Genomic DNA, 25,985 nt, shown 5'->3' with positions numbered 1-25,985 from the left:
TTTTATATCCCACTAAATGCAAGGCCTGGGATGGAAGTGTGCACCGGATATTGGAAAACCCATTCCCGTGCTGATGCCGTAAGGAGATAATGGTTATCTGACTGTGGGACATTTGCTCCACATCTACAGCTATACACACTACTTTGTGACCAAACGAGGGCTGACTTGAAAACAGCAATCTAATAGGATATAGGATTGTGTCATTTGAAGAAAACAAAGATTATCCGACTGGAATATTTATGACATTTTAGTTTACTATCAGGCTGCCCTGGCCTGGTATTGCTCATTGAATGAATTCGATTAGGACATTCTCTCTTGGAAATTTGAGACCATTATGAGACAAATGTAGCCTATACGAGTCTGAACGGGACACACAGTTTGATAGGCTATAGGCCTACAACACCAGCCACGGCCGGGGGGCCGTTTATATATAGGCTGTAGTGAGTTTGCTGTGGATTTGAATGGTTAATGTGCGCTGCTGTCACCCCCCAGACTCTATGACGTTATGCCGTACGGCGTGGAGGTATATCCCATGATCATCTGCACGGTTGCACCAGCAAACTCACACCCCGCTATCCAGCAGCACCCCAAGTTTACATCTCTGTAAAAATATGTTGCTTTCCGTATTAGAAACACCCGACGAGATCACGCGTAGAAATATTTTAGGCCTATAGGGGGCTATAAATCCACCAAAAGGACCTGCATATATCCAAATTCCCAACACGGACCTTAAATTTCGCATGACAAAAACGAGTGAAAGGGAGTAGCCTAAAGCTAAGCTTCCTGCCTGCCTGCGATCACGATTAGCCCACCACACCACAACCCAAGCCCTCCCCTCCTCTCCCCTCTCCTCTCCTCCTGTCTCCTCTCATCTCTCCATATCCCTCCCCTCCAGCGACGCCGCTATAACAGTCGTGTGTAATGTCGTTACGGCGTCACACACAGAGCAGGACCGATCGCTATCGACCCCGGTGATTTGATTTGCCTTCATCGCGAATATAATTTCGCCTTCACCTCTTTGGGCGGACGGAGGAGGAGGAGGAGGAGGAGGAGGAGGGGGGAACTGGAAGGATGAGTACCAAGGAGTTGACGGTAGGCCAATCCAGCCAGTACGTGGGGCCTTACCGGCTGGAGAAGACGCTCGGGAAGGGGCAGACAGGTAAGACCAAGTTTTAGGGTGTTCCCCCGGCCTGATTTAAGGAATCCCATTGAATATGTCTGTGTAATGCGACCCCCCGTATTTTAGCCATGCATGGATCATGGCATTGATAGATAGCCTATAACGCGTGTGTGTGCGGTCGCTCCATAACTGTGCTGCTGCTGCTGTTGGGGCGTATGCAAGGTGCAGCGTGCCTACTCTCTTGGTTGTTGTAAAGGGGTGGGGATAAATAAATCATAAGAGTCTATGAGGCTTATTCAAAACGTATATCCGTGCAGTTTACCAGTGAGCTGAGCCTGACAGCCCGCATCACCATCCAGTTATTACATTGCCAGTAAAGTGTGCTGCTGCTGATTATTATATATTGACATGCTTGCTGAGAGATTGAGAGAGAGAGAGAGAGAGAGAGAGAGAGAGAGAGAGAGAGAGAGAGCGCAAGAGCCTGTGTGTGTGTGTGTGTGTGTGTGTGTGTGTGTGTGTGTGTGTGTGTGTGTGAGAGAGAGAGAGAGAGAGAGAGAGAGAGAGAGGTGTTACACACATCACACTTTTCTTGCCCTGAGGGGTTGTGACTGAGGGCTGACCTCACTGCACAGTGGTCTGGCATAATTTCATGGATTCACACTATTTTTTAATATGATCTCTGCCTGTCTGTCTGTCTGTCTGTCTGTGTGTCTGTCTGTCTGTCTGTATATACGTATAGGCCTACTTCACTAGTCCTGCTGATTGTCCTTTCTCTCTCCCTCTGAAAATCTACCAAATCTCTCCCCCCCCCCCCTCTCAGGTCTGGTAAAGCTTGGTGTCCATTGTATAACTGGGCAGAAGGTGGCCATAAAGATTGTAAACAGAGAAAAGTTATCAGAGTCCGTTCTCATGAAGGTAGAGTCTGTCTGTCTGTCTGTCTGTCTGTCTGTCTGTCTGTCTGTCTGTCTGTCTGTCTGTCTGTCTGTCTGTCTGTCTGTCTGTCTGTCTGTCTGTCTGTCTGTCTGTCTGTCTGTCTGTCTGTCTGTCTGTCTGTCTGTCTGTCTGTCTGTCTGTCTTATTGTTACCATTCACCTTCAATACATTTAACCTGTTCATCCTAATTATTTCATAGTAGGGGCTATAATGCACCTGTGACTAACTTATGGTCAACTAAACTGTGATAGAGATGATGATAGGCCGGGCGTGGCGGTGGAAACAGAAAGGTCACAGGTGCATTCTCCATGATAATTATGCCATAATTCATATATCCATTAGCCATGTGTCATTGTGCAAGGTGCCACGCCTCTTCTTGTCTAACACCAGCATGGCTCAAAGCATTCACAAAAGTAATGCTACGTTAGTAACGAGTATAACTTGCATTCTCTAGCCGGCTTTCACATCCGTTAATTCTTTATGTTTGTCTAATTCTTTATGTTTGTCCAACTGGCTTGGCAGTGTGCTAGAACTTGGTGTGTGTTGGTTCAGATAATTCTGGTATTTACATCACAAAGTCTACCACTGCTTGAAACACTTAATTATGGAGTGTATATAACTATATATCTTATTGGTTCTTAAAATACTTTATAGCGTTTTCGTCTAATTTGAAACACATTGAGTTTATTTTTATTAAGTTTAATATTCTTCTCCAAGTATTTTTGACTGACTCTAATGAAGTCACTGAATCATCAGCATCTGAATCCCATAAGCAGTTACACTGAATCCCATGAGCAGTTGCACACAGTTACACATGTCTATTATGTGAACAGTCAGTAGAATTTGGACATTATCCCAACAATCAATCCCCTCTTCCTGCTACAAGCTGCTACAGTGTATTGCTCATCTCCATCGCCCTGGAATGTGGCCCATTGCCTTACTATGCATTCTGACCAGTAGCAATCACCACCGCCCATGTTTGTTAGGCAAAATGTAGCAAGCTGAATGATAGCTGCAGCAACAGGCAGAAGGTACAGACGTCCTAGTTTGGCAGCTGAAATACAATGTCAGCCACAATTTCTGAATTTCATCCAAAGATTCAGCTATTGGTTCCAAATCCAACCAGGAAAGGAAGTGACCTTGGTCAACACCATGGCACATTATGAAATGTATGACTAGTACAGAGAAGGAGTGGTCCGCACACAGTCTTTGCTCCAACAGTGTTTATTGTGTTTAAAACACCATTCTTAATCAGGACACAATGTTTCGGCCATGAACGGCCTTCATCAGGTGATACCTTTTGTCCAGCACCAGCAAAGAACTGGATGTGTGCCAGCCACCTGATTTTTAAACACATTATGAGTAGCCTGAGCTAACGTGTTAGGTTTCTGGTCTAGAGGGGCGGGTCGCGGCTCAGATTTGCGCACGCCCTGATTGGATCTCATCGATCTGTCCGTCACCCCCGGCCCCTCCTCTCCCCCCTAGTGCAGCGCTACGTCACATCATTTGGAGCGACGCCCACCCAGAAGGGTTGACTCCCACTTTTAGACCAGAGAGGCCAATGCGTTCCTCCAGGCTTTCAATTTTTGCACCAACAAAAATGAAAGCCTGGTACCGAGGCTACATTATAGTATCAGCTCATACAAAATGCATACGCATTCAGAAACCAATTTAACTATTGTTTGTTGCAGCCCGTGTGCACGGTTCAGATAAAGTAGCCTATATAGAGACCCGGAAAATAATTCCCCGTTCATTTTCCTCATAGACTTTTCAAAAAGTATTTATTTAAAGACTCCTGAGTTCATTTCCCCGTCTGCTCAGGCTTTTGAGTTTTTAAGTCGCATAATTCCTTGAAATGTTCATTTGATCAGACATATCCCCCTCCAATACTGCATGTGTAAGCCTGTTCAACTTGAAACTCCACGCTAACCATGAAAACTCACATCCCTGGTTCTGGTGACTGACTTTGTCCTTCTAATGAATGAGGGGGGTCCATAATTTTTACCTTTTTTCCATCAAATAAATATAAATTGGTTTTGTATTTATTTCATTTTCCTAGACATTTAAAATGAATGAGAAAGATAGATAAAGAAGGATTTATTTTGAGCAAGGCAACAATTATGACCACCGCGTATTGACACCAACTAACACTGTGTATTATGTATTGTATCATTTATATTGTATTTATATTGTATCATTTGTATGACCATACAAGTCATCTGGCCTTCTATTTGAGAGGCACTCACCTCCATTCGCCTCATCGGGCCATGTCTTCTACATATAGACTGCTATTGGCGAATAGTGACTGGAGTTAATTCAATCTGATGATTGATTTACTCAAACTCTTCTCATCTTTTGAACCCCCTCTCATACTCCATACCCTGCAAATCCCCTTACTACTCTCACACACTTGAGCATTTTTCACTGCTTGCTTGCTCTCTCTCTCTCTCTCTCTCTCTCTCTCTCTCTCTCTCTCTCTCTCTCGCCAGGTGGAGAGAGAGATAGCAATTCTAAAGTTGATAGAACATCCTCATGTTCTGAAGCTTCATGATGTCTATGAGAATAACAAATACCTGTGAGTACCTGTCTGCTTCTCTCTTCCCTCTAACCCGCCCTCCATTCTTTATCTTCTTCTCCTCCTTCTTTTGCTCTGCCTTTCTCTCTCCCCTCCTCTCTCGTCCCTCTCCTCCTGCCTCCAATGCCTTTCAACTCTCCTCTCCACCGTCTCCTGTGCTCTCTCCTCTGCCTCTCGTATATATTTTTGTGAACGGAAATGACAAACAGATGACTCTGATTTCGGGAGGTGTAGTTCCAGACTCTACAGAATATAGCATTCGGAGATTGTGGAATAGTTGTCTGGCTACGCGAGACTATACCCTCTCTTCTATTCCGCATTTCAAAGAAAATATATATAAATATCGAATCGGGAAAAAACTGTATCGGCATATACTCTAAAATCTGATCACTAGTTATTATAAATCCCACCGCAGCGATTGACAGTTCTCATTTTGCAACTATGCCTAAATCCTGCTATGTTTGGCGCCCCCAGAGGCAAATTCAAAGGAAAACAGGGCACTGTTTTCTCCTTTTTTGCAGATGGGTTCCCAGATTGCCCCAACCCTTACCTCAGTAAAACTATGACTAAACCTAACTCTAACCTCGGTAAAACTATGACTAAACCTAACCTGGTCCCTAGCCTCAGTAAAACTATGCCTGCCAGGGAGCCAATCAGACACAGGTAAGGCGGGTCTATCCCCTAACGTTGGTGGGATTCATAATTACGTCACCTATATAGTCTCTCCCCTCACTCTGTCTATCTCCCATTTCCTTCCTCTCTTGTCTTCTTCCCTAACACCACCACCATCCATGTTTATCGTTACTCTCTTTCCCCCTCACTCGATCTTACCGACCACCCACCCTCTATTTCTAGACACTAAAATAAAACAATTACATGCTGGACAAACAAGAACAATGTAGTGTCTCCTGTCTGTCTCCTTGTCTACTCCCTGTCTATCCCTGTCTGTCTCCCCTTTGACCCTGTCTGTCCCTATCTGTCTGCATCTGTCAGTTACCTGGTATTGGAGCATGTGTCAGGAGGAGAGCTGTTTGACTACCTGGTGAAGAAAGGCAGACTGACTCCCAAAGAAGCCAGGAAGTTCTTCAGACAAATCATCTCAGCCCTGGACTTCTGCCACAACCACTCCATATGGTATGTATTTCCAGACACACTGTTGGCTCACACAATGTTCAAGGCTGGTTAGGCTTCCGCCAAAAACCAGTCTACAAGTGCTGAAAATGGCACGCACGCACGCACGCACCTATGCAAGTGTGCATTTTGGCACACTGGAAAGAAACGCCAGTAGGATTATTCTGTGAGGCTACAATTGCAACCTTTGTCAACTTTGTCAAGTAGGAGTAGACTACATGAATCACACATACATCATTACATTGCCATGAATGGAATACGTTTGTAGGCTACCGACTAGTGCGACTACCGTTTATACATTTGACCCATTCGTGTGCATTGCACGTTAAAGACGTCATAGGTTAGGCGATCCCCGACTGCTGTGAGTGAGTGATGCCACGTTAATGAGAGATAGCCTGGCAAGGCAGTCAAAATGAACATTTATGGAGTGATGGATGAATGAATGCATCAACGTATGGAAGGCTGGTGTGTGTGCTGGGTGGGATCACTGGGATGCATGTCCATGAAAAGATTCAAACAGCTGGCCGCGCCCACCGCGGTCCCGACTCCCGAAAATGATCTCGCGCTCAGCATGACTGATCCAGATCTGCAATTTATCTGAATGACTGTCAAAGGCAAGCACTTATTTAAAATTAGTGAATGATTTAGCCCCTAATGCCTACAGTATGTCATTGCAAATAGGCATGCTATGCTGTCATTGTCACTTATTGGAAATACAATAGGGGTGCAGTGCATGTCCATTTATGCCCAAATAAAAATGTTATATTATCACTGGGATATTTATAGGCATCTGATGCTGCACTCCCGTGGTCAAATTCATGAATGAATGAATTTTGGGCTTACGCCGCATTGATAAATGAGGGCCTATGTTTTCATCACTAACATCAAAACAAACACGTTCTGAATGCCCCTGCCGACAGATTCAGTAGCGCAGCTCGGGAATCTGTTTTTGAGAGATTAGGATCACAGTTGTGTCAATGCTGCTGGCTCATCATGCTCATGTATGTCAAGATGTCTTACTTTTCCTTTGTGTGTGTGTGCGCGCGCGTGTGTGTGCGTGCGTGCGTGTGGGTGTGTATGTGAGACTGTGTGTGTGTGTGCGTGCGTGTGTATGTGAGACTGTGTGTGTGTGTGTGTGTGTGTGTGTGTGTGTGTGCGTGCGTGCGTGAGTGCATGCATGCATGCGTGCGTGCGTGCGTGTGTGTCCGTGTGTGTCCGTGTGTAGTCACAGGGACCTGAAGCCAGAGAATCTTCTCCTGGATGAGAAGAACAACATCAGGATAGCAGACTTTGGTATGGCTTCTCTCCAGGTGGGGGACAGCCTGTTGGAGACCAGCTGTGGGTGAGTCTCCTTTCATGCTCATCTATGCCATTTCTGCTTCATTGGACATTACTAGGGTTGCACATACTCTGTAACTACCTGGTGCGCCGGTGGGCATGCGTCGTTGAAATGCATTATGCTGCGCCGCAGATCAAAGGCATGGAGGCGCTTTTGCCTACCGAGATCTGGGGCCGCTGGTAGTCTGGGACACTACAAATGTCTATCTATGTCCTGTAAGTAGACTGCCATGACAAGCCGTTCGGAGCGCTAGTCTAGTAAAGTAAGTGAACAAGAACCCACGTTAAACTTTAAGCCAAAGTTCATATATTTAGGTTATGAAAACCAGACCATGCATCTGTCACTTAATGTACGCACTTTGAAATTTCGTTAAACATGGAACCTCTGCGGCATTACGTAGGTGATTCATTCATTTTAACTGTGTGGAGCGCCTCAGTATAGGCTACAGCTGCATGCTTCATGTGCAATCTGCCTCAGTATAGGCTACAGCTGCATGCTTCATGTGCAATCTGCCTCAGTATAGGCTACAGCTGCATGCTTCATGTGCAATCTGCCTCAGTATAGGCTACAGCTGCATGCTTCATGTGCAATCTGCCTCAGTATAGGCTACAGCTGCATGCTTCATGTGAAATCTCATGCTGGCTAAAGTAACGTTGGTAGAGTAGAGAAGCTGTGCGCACCAAAGCTACATCTCCAGGTGCCCTCCAAAAGGTTATGTGCACCCCTTGATATTACACTGATAGATATGTAAATATTTATATATTGTATATCCTGCCAGCGGGCGCCCCAGTATTACCAGTATTAACCGTTATATGAGTTCATGCATCAACCACAAAGTCAACCTGTATTCTAATTTATAGCTACAATTTAGTCCCCACTATTCACTCCCTTGGGGTATTTTTGTCACTTTACACATGTGACATACAGTATGTGAACATTGTCCCGTATTTACCAATGCTAACTATTAGGACGAGTCTTCTGGTTGAGGACCTGTGTTGCACGTGGTTTCTTGGTTTGTCGACCTACCCTGTTTTATCCTGCTAAATCTAATAAGATGTACACCAACTGAAAACATTATTAAAACAGTGGCTGTTAGTGATTCTGAAGTCTGTTCAAAACAATCGAGTCCACGCTTAAAACGGCTTCACCTGTTCTGACCTGGTTTACTGACAGAATAGAGCATGACATCATCATCATACTCGGAGCTTATGCGGGAACGCTTACTGAGTGTCAAAAACAACTGTCTGGCCTTGACAGCCAAATACATCCGAACAGCAACGTTCTATCTGATTGCATTAAGCAATGTTAAACGACATTAAACTCACTTTGCCACTCGATTTGCCATTCACGCTATGCATGCGCATATACCCTCTAAAAGAGTTCAATGCTATTCAAATATAATTATGCTGTAGAAATGTACTGTGAAATACATGTAAGACCTGAGTAGATTGGTTGGAGAACCAAGAGGTTATTGTGTTTTAATTCGTTTAAGTCCGTTCTGTCTTTTCTTGCCAGATCGCCTCACTATGCATGTCCAGAAGTCATCAGGGTGAGTGCTTTGTGTGTGTGTGTGTGTGTGTGTGCATGCTTGTGCATGTGTGTACATTTAACACTGCTGTGTCTTTTATGTTTAATGCTTTTCATGTGCATATGTGCCTAACATTGCTGTGTGTGTCTGTGTGTGTGTGTGCGTGTGTGTGTGCATGCGTGCGTGCGTGCTTGCGTGCGTGCGTGCGTGCGTGCGTGCATGCCACAGGGGGAGAAGTATGATGGTCGCAGAGCAGATGTGTGGAGTTGTGGTGTCATCCTCTTCGCTCTTCTAGTGGTAAGACCATCATCATCATCAATGCTCTCTCTCTCTCTCTCTCTCTCTCTCTCCGTCTCCTTGCCTTTTTAGAAATGTCTCTGTATGTTCTTCTGCATCTCATCTATGTTCCTGCTTGTTTGGATGTGTGATGTCTTATGCTCACTCTTTCTCTATATCCCTCCCTCTCTTCCTCGTTGACTCACTGGCTTCTCTCCAACTCTGGCTGTATTTCCGCTCTCTCTTTTCCCTTCCATCTCCCCCACCCGTGTCTCTCTCTCTCTCTCTCTCTCTCTCTCTCTCTCTCTCTCTCTCTCTCTCTCTCTCTCTCTCTCTCTCTCTCTCTCTCTCTCTCACACACACACACACACACCACAGGGTGCCTTACCCTTCGACCATGACAACCTGCGTCAGTTGCTGGAGAAAGTGAAGAGTGGAGTGTTCCACATGCCTCACTTCATCCCTCCTGACTGCCAGGCTCTGCTGAAAGGAATGATCGAGGTCAACCCCGACAAGAGACTCACAGTATGTGGGAAGGGATGAGAGAGGGGGGGGGGGGGGGGGGGGGGGGGAGGGATGGATACTTTGAGGGGAGCGATGGCGATATACAATCGAAATATTTAAAAATCACCTATTTCACATTTTAGTGAAACTATACTAGGACCCCAATTCATACAGGGTTTAAACCATAAAAAAAAAAAAAAAAACTGCCGGGCTTTGGCATAATGTAGGGAGTGCTCCTCCAATGTTGTATTTGTATTGTATGTATCTTCAGCTTAACAGCTGTGATTAAAAAGTAGACCTATGCATTCTCCATGTTCTCACCTAAAGTAGACCTATGCATTCTCCATGTTCTCACCTAAAGTAGACCTATGCATTCTCCATGTTCTCACCTAAAGTAGACCTATGCATTCTCCATGTTCTCACCTAAAGTAGACCTATGCATTCTCCATGTTCTCACCTAAAGTAGACCTATGCATTCTCCATGTTCTCACCTAAAGTAGACCTATGCATTCTCCATGTTCTCACCTAAAGTAGACCTATGCATTCTCCATGTTCTCACCTAAAGTAGACCTATGCATTCTCCATGTTCTCACCTAAAGTAGACCTATGCATTCTCCATGTTCTCACCTAAAGTAGACCTATGCATTCTCCATGTTCTCACCTAAAGTAGACCTATGCATTCTCCATGTTCTCACCTAAAGTAGACCTATGCATTCTCCATGTTCTCACCTAAAGTAGACCTATGCATTCTCCATGTTCTCACCTAAAGTAGACCTATGCATTCTCCATGTTCTCACCTAAAGTAGACCTATGCATTCTCCATGTTCTCACCTAAAACAGACCTATGCATTCTCCATGTTCTCACCTAAAGTAGACCTATGCATTCTCCATGTTCTCACCTAAAGTAGACCTATGCATTCTCCATGTTCTCACCTAAAGTAGACCTATGCATTCTCCATGTTCTCACCTAAAGTAGACCTATGCATTCTCCATGTTCTCACCTAAAGTAGACCTATGCATTCTCCATGTTCTCACCTAAAGTAGACCTATGCATTCTCCATGTTCTCACCTAAAGTAGACCTATGCATTCTCCATGTTCTCACCTAAAGTAGACCTATGCATTCTCCATGTTCTCACCTAAAACGCTGGGTTATTTCTTCAAATCTATCTCAGAGGCAGCGGGCAGTATATGAAGTAACATGTCATGTCTCTGGTAGACCCTGAACCTTATCACTGGATGATAATCACCTTGGCCTGAGCACATAATATTCAATATAAAACCAACTGTACTACTGCAATCCAAAACAGCTGCCCTGCCTTCTGAAACAATCTGGCTATAAAGAGAGGAACATGGCATTGGCAGCCGATTTGAGCAAATAAACACCACACGCACGCAGCCACGCACACACTGGACAACTGATTATCTTTCTCGCATTTCATAACACAAAATGTAATCCTGGTGGCATGAGTCTCGCGTAGCCAGACAACTATTCCACAATCTCCGAATGCTATATAGAGTCTGGAACTACACCTCCCCGAAATCAGAGTCATCTGTTTGTCATTTCCGTTCAAAATATATTATTAAAAAATATCTTTAGATCTTATTTTTCCATTTCGGCTAACAAGCAAGCAAAAGGCTTTTTTCCCCCCACAATTCGTTTCCACCAGGGAAAAGGCGTGGGCACAGTTCACCTAAGGCTCTATTCAAAGAAATGATAGAGATCAAGGTTAAAAAGAGATGAGCAGAGATGATAGAGAGAGAGAGAGAGAGAGAGAGAGAGAGAGAGAGAGAGAGAGAGAAGCTGAGGGGAGAGGATGAATGGATGGATGAAATGGACAGATGGCTGAAGGAGATTCGTGAGAGGCAGCAGGACAAGAGAGGGGCATGAGTAGCATGGTTTAAAATGGGTTTGAAATGCAGTTCACTTTACTTGATTGAGGCTGACACAAAGTTCCCCAACAGACGTAGTAGAACATGCTGCTGTTGTCCAGCTCTTACACCAACATGCCTGTTTGTGTCATGATGGACATACGTTGTGATGTCTGTTGTTTGTTGCTAATAACTTTGTTTTTGTCCTTTGTTGGTTGCAGCTAGAAGCAATACAAAAACATTCCTGGTACCAGTGAGTATCTTTTTTTTCTCCTTCTTCTTTCTTTTCTATTTTTATACTTCTATACAAGTCTCCATCTCCTAATGTCTCTCTCTAAAGCCTACCTACAGTATACTCCACGTGAACGTGGACGCTAGTTGCGCTCTGTGTTGTGTCACCTGAACATTGTCATGCTGTAGGTTTCTACAGCAGGCGACAATAGAATGAAGCTGTCTTTCAGTGTTCATTTGGACAGCAAATTATTATTTAGTTTTAGTCTTATTTTAGTCATCTGACATGTTTAACCTGTCTAGTTTTAGTTGGCTAAATAGCATTCGACTTTAGTCAACTAAATCTACAGTTGATTTAGTCGAGCCAAGCACAGATTTATTTTTTTTGTTCTGCTGGATCTCTTGTCCACTGGTCCCGCCCCAACCATTTTCATCAGTTCAGTTTTTATTTGTTGACGAAATTGACAGTATATTACTTACTGTAGTTTTTATTTAGTTTTCGTCAGTGAAAAAATGCAGTCGATGAATATCTTTCATCATAGTTTTAGTCAAAAAAATTAACACTGCTGTCTTCTTGGATTTGTGTTCTCTTCTGCTCTGTTTTTCATAATATACGTCATTCCCCGGATCCATTTCATTCTCGTTATGTATATATCTTTCAGACATATTTCATATTAGGAGAAAAGGAGGCACTGGAGCAGCTCAGACAGTTTAAGCCCTTATTTTATTAACAGGGTGCAAGTAACAAAGCTACAACGTTTCGATGTTTCAGTTACATCTTCGTCAGGTCATATTTCATATTAACAAAATGGACTCTTTTAATAACTTATTTACAAAATAAGTCATTAAAAGACCCTCACATAAAAAAAATATAAAAAAAAGAAAAAGACCCTCACATCACCTACGTGTTCTGCACAGGAAGGGAGTCCAATATGTCTAGAATAGATACTGTACGTCGTCTACTGAGTCAGTGTGATAGTAGCACAGTTACGCGTGTTCTTCAGGGATGCATATTTGTACCGACTGCGTCCGGTGTTGTCATTTGCGTCCATGTACTTACGTTGGAGTATGTTTCAGGCTGTCCACTCACTATCCTACATCCTGTGTGTGTGTGTGTGTGTGTGTGTGTGTGTGTGTGTGTGTGTGTGGGTGTGTGTGTGTGTGTGTGCGTGTGCGTGTGCGTGTGCGTGTGCGTGTGTGTGTGTGTGTGTGTCTATTTTCATAAATAAGACCATTGGAGTGCATGTACATCTCTGCCAATAGCACACATAGCACATATATACGACTCTACTGTTTGTTTATTTATATCTATATGTATGTCTCACAATATCATGGAATATCTCCATGTTATCCATTTGGTGTACCTGCTATTTCTGAATTAAACATCTATTATGTTGTGTTTTGACTGATGAAGGTCGTTGTATCAGTGCTGGGTGTTTTTTTTATGCTTGTATATTTCTTTATCTTTTTACTTATTATCGGATTATTTGTCGATTCAAAATGTCGATTTGTCTAACAAATCAAAATGGCAAAAAAATGTATGTCCCCTATATATGGGGACTAGGTTGGCGGAGGGTGTGTAGAGCCCAGGATCACATTAGATAATTGACACAGGGGTGAAAAATCGTGGGATCAAATTTATTTAAAAAAGGCAGTTCATTCAACAACAAAAACAAGTGTTGGTCCCCAAGTTGCACGAGGTCATTACAAAGTGTACCTGACATCCGTCCTCTGGCCCCTGTCGCCCTGGTTCAGGGGCGGTCGTAACGAGCCGTGTCCAGAGCAGCCCGCGCCGCGCCGGGTGTGTCTGAAGAGGATCCTGTCGCTGACCGAGCTGGACCCGGACGTCCTGGACAGCATGCACTCGCTGGGCTGCTTCAGAGACCGAGCCAAACTCACACAGGACCTGCAATGTGAAGAGTGAGTGCTGCACGTATACTGGAGACAAACGCACGCACACACACTGCGTCTGCCCATGGGGTGATACTAAAATACCACTGTGTTGCACTGCGTCTGCCCATGGGGCGATACTAAAATACCACTGTGTTGCACTGCGTCTGCCCATGGGGCGATACTAAAATACCACTGTGTTGCACTGCGTCTGCCCATGGGGTGATACTAAAATACCACTGTGTTGCACTGTGTCTGCCCATGGGGTGATACTAAAATACCACTGTGTTGCACTGTGTCTGCCCATGGGGTGATACTAAAATACCACTGTGTTGCACTGCGTCTGCCCATGGGGTGATACTAAAATACCACTGTGTTGCACTGCGTCTGCCCATGGGGCGATACTAATATACATACCACTGTGTTGCACTGCGTCTGCCCATGGGGCGATACTAAAATACCACTGTGTTGCACTGCGTCTTTTCATGGGGTGATACTAAAATACCACTGTGTTGCACTGCGTCTTTTCATGGGGTGATACTAAAATACCACTGTGTTGCACTGCGTCTTTTCATGGGGTGATACTAAAATACCACTGTGTTGCACTGCGTCTGCCCATGGGGTGACACTGCGTGTTTTGTTACTGTAACTTCGGGGTAGGGTATAGCGGGCTGTAGTGCTGTCTACAGAAGACCACAGGTTCCCTGAACTGGGTTGATCTCTTCAGCTCCTTTTCAGAACTGTATATTATTGCATCATGCTTTCAAAAATGCTTTCAAAACAACATTTTAGCTCTCCCAACAATTCCCCGATTTCTCTCTTTTGTAAACTTGAACTCCCTCTTGCTTTCTGTCACTCTCCATTTCTAAACCGCTTCACTCTAATTATCTCACGGTCGTGTGTCCCCCCCCCGCCCCTCTCTCTCTCTCTCTCTCTCTCTCTCTCTCTCTCTCTCTCTCTCTCTTCCCTTGTGTCTCCACCTGGGCCTCCATCAGGGAGAACCAGGAGAAGATGATCTACTACCTGCTGTTGGACAGGAAAGAGCGTTACCCCAGCTGTGAGGACGAGGACCTACCTCCCAGGAATGACTTAGGTTAGAGCACAAAGAACACACAGGAATAACATAGGTTAGTTAGAGCACAGAACACACAGGAATGACATAGGTTAGTTAGAGCACAAAGAACACACAGGAATGACATAGGTTAGAGCAGGGGTGGGCAACAATGGAGAGGGCAGTGACAGTGACATCACTGATGAAAAACTTGATAACCAGCCTTGAGCGTAACGGCATATGTTCGTGCCACTTCAGTGTCGCTTGACAGTGACATCACTGACGAATCCTTGGTGTCTTTATCCTAGTCTGTTCAGAGAGTGTTGAGCAGCGTCGTCACTCACTATAAGCTGTATTTTTTTCACGCGTGTGCTACTGAAACACAATATATAGAGGGTATGCGCGTGGCATCATCATCATACCCGGAAGTTATGCGGGAATGCCTACTCCCACTTTTGTGGAGAACAGAGAGGAGTGCATGCACGGCAATATACAGTTTAAGGTTAAGGTTGTAGGATTGTTATAGGATACGAATGTGTGAACACACACGCACACGCACACGCACACGCACACACACACACACACACACACACACACACACACCATAACTCATGTCCGCCCTTTCACAGACCCTCCCAGGAAGCGTGTGGACTCCCCCATGTTGACGCGCCACGGCCGGTGTCGGCCGGAGCGGAAGAGCCTGGAGGTCCTCAGCGTCACGGAAACGGGGTCTCCCACCCCTCCGCGCAGGGCCCTGGACACCTCAGCACACAGCCAGCGGTATGCACCAACACACACACACACACACACACACACACATGGGTCAGAGTCTCGTAAGTAGAAGAGCATGACCTCGATCTATTGAGATTCAACCGTCTTTTTCTTTCTTTTTTTTTATGTTTTATGTTTTTTGCGGCTTTCGCCTTTATTTTATATTTTTTATAGAGGACAATTGAGGCGAATGAACGCAACTAGTGCAGATACAGATAGAGGTTTGAGAACCACAGCTCTAATTGACCCCCATGACCAGGGTGACTGTGTTTCTCTCCAACAGGTCTCGCTCTGTCAGTGGAGCCTGCACGGGCCTCTCTTCCAGTCCTCTCAGCAGCCCCAGGGTAAGAAGTCTACTGTATTCTACTAGTGGCTCATTCTAATCTCCTCTCCTGTATATTACATCACGTAATAATAATTATTATAAACTAATTACAGCCAGGAGTGGAGGGGATTGGCACAGAAAACTGAGGACAGTTCTAGTATTTTAGAAGTCATCTGGATGGCTTATTCTGTGGTCTGCGCCACGAGAGTCCATGTGGATTAGCCATGCCATTACCCCCATGCTACCCCCAACACCTGTACATGCTGTCTCATGATCACCCATCTCATGATCTGCATTGTCATGTTATACCGCTTGGAACAAAATACAACCCTGAAGGTCATTACACACTGGCGAATTGGCGACGCGATATATTCGTGCGAATAATTCGCATTTTAAAAAAAACAATTGAAGTCCATGCAAGCTTCCACATCAGTGGCGAATGTGCGAAAATGCGACCGTTTTCGCTTTTATTTGTTCGCTCTGGTGTCGTATTTTGCAGAGATTCGCAGGCGAACTGCAACATGCAATATTTCGCATTTTCAGATCGCTTATTCGCATCGCGTCGCTAAGGACCACAATGGAAACAAGTCTAGGCCCTATAGGGGCTTGGCCCAAAGCCTGTTAATAAAGTATGAAATCAATCAATAAATAGCCTATACTCTTTTCCACGTGTCTGTTGTCACAACTGAATGACTACTGAATAAGATGAGTACACTAATTAAATGTAGAAAAATGTAACGTTTATTTTTACTTAAGATTTTACATAATATTTGATTTGGCTTTTGTTCTAGACTAGAGGTACTGGCCACTTTTGATGATTTTTTCTTTTTACATTTTTCATTTAAAAATATTTTTGCTGGTGAAAACCAATTGAGACCATTCCGATACCGATATGGCCGATATGGCCAATTCGGATTATGCTAGCGATGAATCGTGCATCCCTACTTGGACATATGGCCCCTGGTCAGGGGCCCTGTCGTGTCCAGAGCCCGGGCAGAGGCTTTATGTGGCAGGTCTGTGCATCTGTGGGTCCGACCCACTTGACACTGGGCACTGCACTCCCGTGTTGTTTTTGGCAGCAAATTTCTATTTTAGTTTAGTCATAGTCTTTGGACTGAAACTTCATTTAGTTTTAGTCCCATTTTAGTCACCTGGAATGTCTTAGTGTTAGTCTAGTTTTAGTCGACTAAATGTCATAAGATTTTAGTTGACTAAATCTACAGTTGATTTAGTCGACTAAAATGTATTTTGGCGGGTCTTGATGCTGTCGTAATGTGTTTTTACACTTGCTGAAAATAGCCGATCTAGCATGCAACCAAGTGTAAAATGACTTATACTGGATCTCTTGTCCACTAGTCCCTTCCTAACATTTTAGTCTAGTTTTTATTTGTTGACAAAATTGTCAGTATATTTAGTCTTAGTTTTAAGACTCGTAGCTTAATTTTCATTTAGTTTCCATTTGTTTTTGTCAGTGAAAAATGGTAGTCGACGAACATTTTTCGTCTTGGTTTTAGTCGACGAAAACAACACTCCCTGTGGGGGTGTGGAACACGATGTGTCGAATTTGTGTACACAAAGACACTCATGTAAATAAATAAAGCCATGCGTGTTGGGCTACACTAAAAGCTCTTGTTGGACATAAGTAGATAGCTATACACTACAAATTACTTATTAAACGTAGCTGGTTACTTTGAAACAATTTTTGGGTCCTATTCTGTATTTTTGTGTGGATGCTGTGATGCCAGATGATCATAAACATCTAGTTGTCACCTCCATGGAGTGGCCATTTGAATCCATCTGGTCCATTCTTCTAGATTAATTCTAGAAGTAGTCACAGAATAGTTTACTATTCCTAGATAGACCATAACCCATGGCCATCGCTCTCTCTCTCCTATCCTTCTCATTCCGTGTGTCTATCCATCCATCCATCTCTCCTCCCTTCCCTCCTCCTCCACCTCTTCTCCTCTCCTCTGTCCTCTTCTCCATCCATCCATCAGAGCCCAGTCTTCACTTTCAACCAATCCGAAGTCACGTCCGCCTCCTCCGCCAAGAACACCTCCCCCAAACCGCCGCCAGAGCCCAAAGTGAGTGGCGGCGGGGCCTCCTCCGCCACCTCGCGGCCGCCATCTCGCGCCGCGCCCGACCCAAAGACCCAGACGCTGCCCTCCAAGGGCCAGTCCGACCACCGGCCCCACCTCCAGTCCATGAAGTCCCTCCCCCTGCAGACGCCCTCCTCCCCGTCCCCCTCGCCCTCCCCGCTCCTCTCGCCCATCCCCCGCTTCTTCTTCTTTCCCGCCACCTCCGTCTTCAAGTCGTCCGCCAATAAGGGCGGCGCCCACCACCACCACCCCTCCTCCTCCACCGCCTCTAACTCAGTGGTGGAAAAAGTACTCACATTCTTTATTTAAGTCAAAGTGTCACGGACTGCAATGTAGAACTATACTCCGTTACGAGTGAAAGGACAATCTAAATTGATTTAAGGAAAAGTGCTAAAGTATTGGTATCAAAATGTACTGTACACTGTACTGTAATGCCAAAAGTGTACTCGTTATGCAGAATGTCCCAGTTCACAAGTTCAAAATGTATAAGAATCTTTAGAAAATAGCCGATCTACAAGCTCACAATGCGTTGCGATGCAATGCATTGTGAGCTTGTAGATCTATTTGCTATTTTCAAATGGCAGAAATGTATATAGTGCTGAAGTGATAATAATAATCTAAATCTCCAAAGCAACTAGTAACTAAAGTTTCCAAATAAATGTAGCGGAGTAAAAGTGCAATATTTGCCTCTGAAATGCAGCGGAGTGGAAGTAAAAAGTACAGAAAAGTTGACGTGCTCAAGCAAAGTACAAACACCTCACAATTGTACTTAAGTAACGGTACTTAAGCAAATGAACTCAGATACTTTACACCGCTGCCTCTAACTCCCAACTCCGCTTTGTCACAGGTCACGCCGCAGGGCTCCCCGCTGCCCACCCCCCTGGGCACGCCCGTGCACCAAATGCAGCACCCCTCCACCACCCCTCCCTCCTCCTCCTCCTCCACGTCGTCGGCCTCCCGGGCGGACGGCGGGGGCGGGGCGTCCATGTCGCTGACTCCGCCTTCCAGCCCCGGCGGCAGCGGAGGCATGGCCTCCTCCAGCTCCGCCCACTGGAGGACACGTCTCAACTCCTTCAAGAACAACCTGCTGGGCTCGCCACGCTTCCACAGACGCAAACTACAGGGTGAGTTTCAAACTGTAATTCATAGCTGGTTTATACGAACAAACTACAGGGTGAGTTTCAAATTGTAATTCTTAGCTGGTTTACGAACAAACTACAGGGTGAGTTTAAAACTGTAATTCATAGATGGTTTATTAACAAACTACAGGGTGAGTTCAAAACAAATTTCAGGGATTTCCCCGAGATTCCTTGCGAAGCATAGCCGGAAGCAAAACGGAAGAACGGAAGGGGCAGTGGCGGCTGGAATGCCCCACGGGCCCTGAGGCGAGATTGACAGCTCGGGCCCCCCCCCCCCCCCCCACACACACACACACACACACACACACACACACACACCGGCAGTCGAGACATCCCTCCCTCCTCCCACGTGTGCGCAACACGCGCGTTAATAAGAACGCTTCAATAAGTATGTACACACTGAAAATCGTTTAATGGTCCACTCCAAAACTGTACAAATATATAGCCCATAGGTCTATCATGACTCTATGATATATCTATTCTAGGCCTATATGTGTTTGCCAGAAAGGTCCATTGAAAGTTGAAACAGAATAGACATTCATATATAGTAATTAGGCGGCCTATTAGCCTATATGTGTCCATCAACTTAAAGTCACGGAGCATGATCATACTCATAAAAAAATAAAGATAAAAATAAAAATCGCGTTTGTCTTCTCTTCTACTGTGAAGGACAGTGAAGCCAAGCTGGGTCATGCAGGTCTCTCTCCCATCTCTCTCTCCTATGATCCCATCTCTCACACACAATTCTAGAAATTCCTGGAATAGTGGAATACAACAGGAAAAAACGTTTCAGCACCACGGAGAGTGTTCTCCGCACTGACGCGGTGCGGGCCGTGAGGCCGCGGCCGCGCGGCGGTATATAATGCATACAGATAATAAATACTATTATAGACTAGAGTAAGAAAAGGAAAGTTTACTCACCTATTTGAATGGCATACGACGAGCCTTGCGTTGTGCAAAATCATTGACAATGTCTTTAATGTCCAACTCCCGGGCTCTGGTGTTTTCAATGGACAGGATTGCAAGCCCACTCAGTCTCGCCTGCCCCATGGTGCTCCGCAGGTAGGTCTTAATAAGTTTTAATTTAGAAAAGGATCTCTCGGCTGTCGCCACGGTCACAGGTAACGTCAGGAATAACAGCATGGCAGTACACACCTCAGTGAACGAGGAAGTTACGGACTGATGATCCACAAACAGCATTTTGGCAAGCTGGAACACTGACGACTCCTTAGCGATCTGTTGTTTAAAACAGACCCTGAATGACAGGAGTTGAGTGGCAAAGTCATTAGCTAGGTCCCTGTTGTAGTGGTCAGATAGACGTTTTGCCTTCTCATATAGCTCATCGTCTCCTGCATGCTGGAGGGTCATGGGGTGCAGAGCCTCAAACATGAGAGAGGTCTCGCGCATACTACGGAATCTGTGGGACAGCTGGTTGATTATTATGTCCAGATTAGCATTGAAGATATTTACTCTGAAATAGCTTTCTGCATCGGATAGTCGCTCATCTTCACACAGCTCGTCAAAATGACGTTTTTTTCTTCTTACTCTTGTAGGGTCTAATTCGAAGGTAGTATGAGCTCCCCATTTGTCTGCGAGCGTCTGTGCAGTTGTCTTTGCCTCATCAAAAGCATCCCTGTACTCAGACAAGACTTTTAACGCATTCTCCAACAAGTTCGAGGCTTTCTGCATGTCCATGTTTGTGGTTTGGAGCAATTTAGAGACAGCATTAACACTCTCCAATATTTTCGTCTGGAGCACCACTAGACAAATGAAATTAAAAATTTCCAGTGCTTTCTTCAATCCCGCTGCTTCATTACGCTCAGCCTTTTCACTAATTAGAGTTATTTTTGTCAGCGCTTTCATCACGTCCACATATCTGTAGCGTATAGCAGTAAGGGAGGTATGTCTAGAAGACCAACGGGTAGGGCATAATCGCTTCAACGTGATGTCTGGGTGAGATGAATCATCTGTGGAAATTATGCCAGTCAGCATGGCCCACCGTTTAATGCTGTGGCCAAAAAATGTATACACATTTTCTATGGTGTCATAAAACTGTCTGAGCTCTGGAATGTCTTTAACTGCATCATTGAGTACGAGGTTTAGGTTGTGTGCTGCACAATGCACATATGTTGCAAGGGGTTCTTTTTCCCTAATTCTAGCCTGGACACCAGAATAAACCCCACTCATATTGGCCGCTCCGTCATAGCCTTGCCCACGACATTTGAACATTTCCAGGCCATGTTTTGTAATGCTGTCTATTATTTTAATTTCCAGCTCTCTTGCAGAAGTATCTGGTGTCTCCTCAAATCCCAAAAAAGCCTCTGTTATTTTCACATCAACAGCTTCGTCCATCGGATTTCTTACTATGGTGACGTATCTATATACTTGGCTTAGCTGGTCTCGCTTGGATAGATCTTGTGTAGTATCCATAATCACAGAAAAGAACGGTGCTTGGTTTATTTCTGCCGTAATCTCTTGCTGAACTCGCTGGGACAATATATATATTAGCTCGTTCTGGATATCATGGCTAAGGTATTTAACTGAGCCCTCAGGCCGGTTGATCAGCTCTTTCAGCACAGGGTCATAGCTTGCCAGCAGCTGGATCATTTCAAGAAAATTCCCACTGCCCGGCTGTCCCAAACTTTCCCTGTGCCCCCGGAATGAAAGGTTGCAAATGGCTAGCGTTAGTGTCACATTAACGATACGTTCCAGCACTTGTCTCCAAAAGTTAGCTGCATTACGCACATCCCTCTCCATTTGCGCATCAATTGTGCCGCCATGCCTTTTCCACTGTTCATATATGACACAAGCTACAGTGTGCATTTGAGAGGACTGATGGGTTTTTATCTTGCTAGTCATATTCTTCCAATCTTTGACTCCATTCACCCATGCGTTGTGGTAATGTGTTGAACTGCGGTCTCCAAATAGCCAGCATGGCTCGCAGTACGCACAATCCAGTTTAGGAGAGTAGCAAAGCCAGCTACGGGGCAGTTTTAAACCAGCTTGTGTTGTTGTATGGTAATGTGCCTCAGAAAAAGAACGGTTGCTTTTTTCATTAATTGGGAAAGGGCCTCTGGGTTTACAAGATCCTTTAACTATGACATACCGTTTTATATCAGCTGAAACATTTTCATCAAAAAAGCCCCGGTCTGTGGGCCACTGCTGAAGTGGCTCGTTTTCGTTGTCCAAGTCCAACTCATCTTGCTGCTCCTGTTCCGATTCTGCATTGGAATTAGTGTCCGACTCCGCCGGTGCCACCTCCATTTCCTTCTCATTGTCATGGTCAGGCAGGTCAGCAGAACTTGGCTCTTGGGTCGAGCTTGGTGTGTTGACTGTCACTGTGACTGAACTGCTTGGCTGTTCTGAATCTGACTGGTTATGCCTGCAAAGTGCAAACAAAGGCCGATAAATGATCTCTAAAAACCAAGTATGTTATTTACATTAATAAGCGCCCTATATGTATAAATATAAGTTTATACTAGTAAACTGTAATCTCATTATCTGCAAGGTTACCTGCTGCTGCATGGTAGTTGACACACCGCGGCTGAAGGCAGTGTCCGTGGGCATGTTGTCGGGTGATCAGGTGGTGTTGAAGGGCTTGTTGTTGGGGATGGGGGGTCTGGAGGAGGAGGAACGTCGGCACCAGGTTGTTTCCCTGTTACTTTTATAACAAATGCGTCTAATTTAGGTAGCTTTGCGTTCTTCTCGTCCCGTTCTTTTTTGTCGGTTCTTTTTTGACGGCCACATTTATGTTTGTAAGGCTTAGGTGGCATGGTTGCGGAATATGGATCATATCATTCACTCACTGATGATTTCACTCACTGTAAGAGACAGTCTGCTGTTCGTTTTCCGCGCCAGGTAAATTGTCTCATGACGCAATGACGCATTGATTGCTGGGTAATGTTGTTGTCCTCCAGTAACAAGTCAGTTTTTGCACTGCAGGCACAACGGGAGAGACAACATTTCCCAGCAATCATCATTCTTTAATTTATTTTAGGCTACAATCGGGAAGAATAGGAGGGCCCGGGGAAACAAGAGACATAGATAGACACCACCACCAGTTTGATTTAATACTTTATTAGTTTGTCAAACACCGCCACGCGTGTTTGGCGCATGGCGGCGATGGCGCAATCCAGTCTGTCGATCCAGTCCCGCGAACGGGAACTCCATTCAGTCCCGGACCCGGGCCCCCCCCCCCCCCGGGCCCTGAGGCGACTGCCTCGCCTGCCTCGCCTATATCGCCGCCGCTGGGAAGGGGACTTGTCGCACGTTCTGTATAGGCCAATCAGAGGCGCGACTCCCTCTTTCCCAGCAGCACTTGCCTTCCCGAGATTACACTTGACTTCCTCCTCCCGTTGGAGACAGGTCTCCAATGAAAGTGCAGCGACCAATGAGGCATATATATAATCTATTGCGGCTGTAGGCTGTTCAAAAGCCGTGAGCCGAGGAGCTAAGCAGGAGAGTAGTAGACCCTTGTATGACGCGCGCGCAAAATAATTCAGGTCCACTCCAAGCCGTCAGTTTGACCATTACAGTACAACAGTTACACCCAGCTAACCATTATACTACCGTGGATGTTAAAAGGACAGAAAATGTCGACTCTCAGCTCACCCCCTCTCCGTCCATGTTCCTCAACTCTAGTGCCAGGTAAACGCTGTGTAGTTATTAGCGTGGCAGCGCCCAGCCCCAGTGATCACGTCCACCACCACTACCCAATCTGTCCATTAAAGTGACATACTCAAAATACTATGGATCACATTATGGCTCCTACAATAATATTGTGGCTTCATGTTGCGGCCATAGATATTATCTATGGCCGCAACATCAGCCGTGAGCTGAGGCTGAAGAGAGCTTTCTGCACCTGGCAGTTATGACTTGTCATTCTTGTTTCTTTATTTCCTCATTTCTTTCTTTGTCTTGTCATTTCATTTCTGTTCCAGTTCCTACGTCTGAAGATATGTCCAGTTTGACCCCAGAGTCCAGTCCAGAGTGAGTATTACACTACAATACGCTACAGTACACTACACAGTACACCACACCACACTACATTACAATACATACAAGCTCAACCATGGATTGAGAATCTACATCGCTGACACAATGCAATAGAGTGACTAAAACAGCACAGTTTAGTTTATCATGCAAAATAAACTTGTCTAAACAAGTAGGACGTCTACAGTACGCTTGGATTCACTGATTTAGAATTAAAGGCTGCACAGACAAATCCTCAGTGTTCATTTAAAGATGGAGTCTGTGTTTCTCTGTCTATATAATAGACATAGATAGGTGAGGTTATAATATTCAAATAACTATGACAGAATTACTCACATGTTACTCATCAGGTTACTCATGATGTTAAATAGCTGTGTTTGAATATAACACTAGCCCTTGAATCTATATGGCCACCTGGTGGCAGTATACACCACTGTATGCATCCTGTAGAGCTGTAATATCAAATCATATTGTGTTTGTTTTCAGATTGGCAAAGAGGTCATGGTTTGGCAACTTCATCACTCTGGAGAGAGAGGAACAGATCTTTCTGGTGATCAGAGACAAACCTCTCAGCTCCATCAAGGCCGATATTGTCCACGCCTTCCTTTCCGTGAGTGTGTCTGCTCTCTTAAGAACCAATATCCGGGTCTCCATCCAATTCGTTTCAGATGAATTTCATTAGAATAGCTACCTTTGTCTTTCTCTTGTTCGACCATTTATCTCTCTCCCCCTGGCTCGGCCTCCAGATCCCATCTCTCTGCCACAGTGTGGTGTCTCAGACCAGTTTCCGGGCGGAGTACAAGTCGTCTGGTGGTCCCTCTGTCTTCCAGAAACCTGTCAAGTTCCAGGTATTCATCAGCTCATTTCACCTTCAATTGCTTTCTTTTGAATAATAATACTATACAAGTATAGTTTTTAGTCTGCTTACAGGTGGATGACTGCTTACTTCATGGATGACTTTAAACAAAAGGTGTACTAATGGTTAATTCTCCTTTACGTTTGATTGGCAGGTGGATATCAACTTCTCTGAGGTGGAGAGGGAACGAGAGAGGGAACGAGAGCGGGAACGAGAGAAGGAAGGCAGGAAAGAGTTGGGAATCTACAGCGTGACCTTCACCCTAATATCAGGTCTGTTCTGGATGGAAAGTCTACGAAATAACATAATATAATATCCTGTTTTCATTCTCAGTTTGCAAATATCTCTCCTCTCCTCTCCTCTCCTCTCCTCTCCTCTCCTCTCCTCTCCTCTCCTCTCCTCTCCTCTCCTCTCCTCTCCTCTCCTCTCCTCTCCTCTCCTCTCCTCTCCTCTCCTCTCCTCTCCTCTCCTCTCCTCTCCTCTCCTCTCCTCTCCTCTCCTCTCCTCTCCTCTCCTCTCCTCTCCTCTCCTCTCCTCTCCTCTCCTCTCCTCTCCTCTCCTCTCCTCTCCTCTCCTCTCAGGTCCCAGTCGGAGGTTCAAGAGAGTAGTGGAGACCATTCAGGCTCAACTTCTAAGTACTCATGATCAGCCTTCAGTGCAGGCACTGGCTGGTGAGTAGTATATCCCCTCCCACCGCACGCACGCACGCACGCACGCACGCACGCACGCACGCTGGCTGAATTATAATTAATAAAGCTTTTTACAATTGATCATGAAGAATTTAAAATAATTATTTTTTCTACTTTACACACAAATACACATATACTCCTTTTCTCACTCTTTCTCTGTTCGTCCTTAATTCTCTCCTTACCTTTCGGTCTTTGACTGTTTCACCGTCTTTTTCACTGTCTTTCTCTCTCCCTCATCCCCCCCTCCGCCACGAGAAGACGAGAGGAATGGCCAGCTGAACTCTCAGCCCACCACTCCCACACGGCAGAATTCCCGCCGAGCTGAAGGCGGTGGCGGCGCCGAGCGGGACCGCGAGCGAGAACGAGAGCGGGACAGAGAGCGAGGCGACGGAGGGACCGTCGCTGTCGTCGGAGGCAGCGGGAGCAGTGTGCTACAGAGAAGAGGCTCTTCAAAAGAAAAGACCAGGCTGCTCTCTACATCCAACGGGACCCAGTCTCAGCCCTGAACAAAAACAAAACACACCTGTGAATGTTCTGGAAGGACAGGCCACCCTCCCTTCTAGCTACCTTACTTTCTTCCTTCTTTGAGTCCCACAGCAGCTTCCTGCTTTCCTTCCTTCCTTCCTTCCTTCCTTCCTTCCTTCCTTCCTTCCTTCCTTCCTTGTG

The 25,985-nt window shown here is 45.3% G+C and overlaps 1 protein-coding gene across 1 annotated transcript; it reads left to right on the top strand.

Annotated features, from left to right (window-relative positions):
- Window positions 1–1,071: 1,071 nt before the first annotated feature.
- On the top strand, window positions 1,072–25,985 carry LOC310869996 (serine/threonine-protein kinase BRSK2-like; the record flags this gene model as incomplete). The annotated part of the gene is made up of 20 exons (XM_083780994.1): window positions 1,072–1,159; window positions 1,941–2,035; window positions 4,543–4,628; window positions 5,622–5,762; window positions 6,985–7,101; window positions 8,614–8,647; window positions 8,855–8,923; window positions 9,281–9,427; window positions 11,498–11,529; window positions 13,263–13,427; window positions 14,393–14,490; window positions 15,078–15,228; window positions 15,503–15,563; window positions 18,491–18,767; window positions 23,723–23,771; window positions 24,261–24,384; window positions 24,521–24,622; window positions 24,785–24,902; window positions 25,212–25,301; window positions 25,578–25,985. 20 exons carry the CDS (start codon window positions 1,072–1,074, stop codon window positions 25,823–25,825), a joined length of 2,292 nt encoding a protein of 763 aa, XP_083637120.1. The 3' UTR covers window positions 25,826–25,985.

Source organism: Protomyctophum parallelum, assembly GCF_964188405.1.
Source record: "Protomyctophum parallelum genome assembly, chromosome: 13".
Taxonomy (NCBI): domain Eukaryota; kingdom Metazoa; phylum Chordata; class Actinopteri; order Myctophiformes; family Myctophidae; genus Protomyctophum; species Protomyctophum parallelum.
Note: the sequence above shows the minus strand (reverse complement) of the source record. Positions and strands in the feature narration are given on the sequence as shown.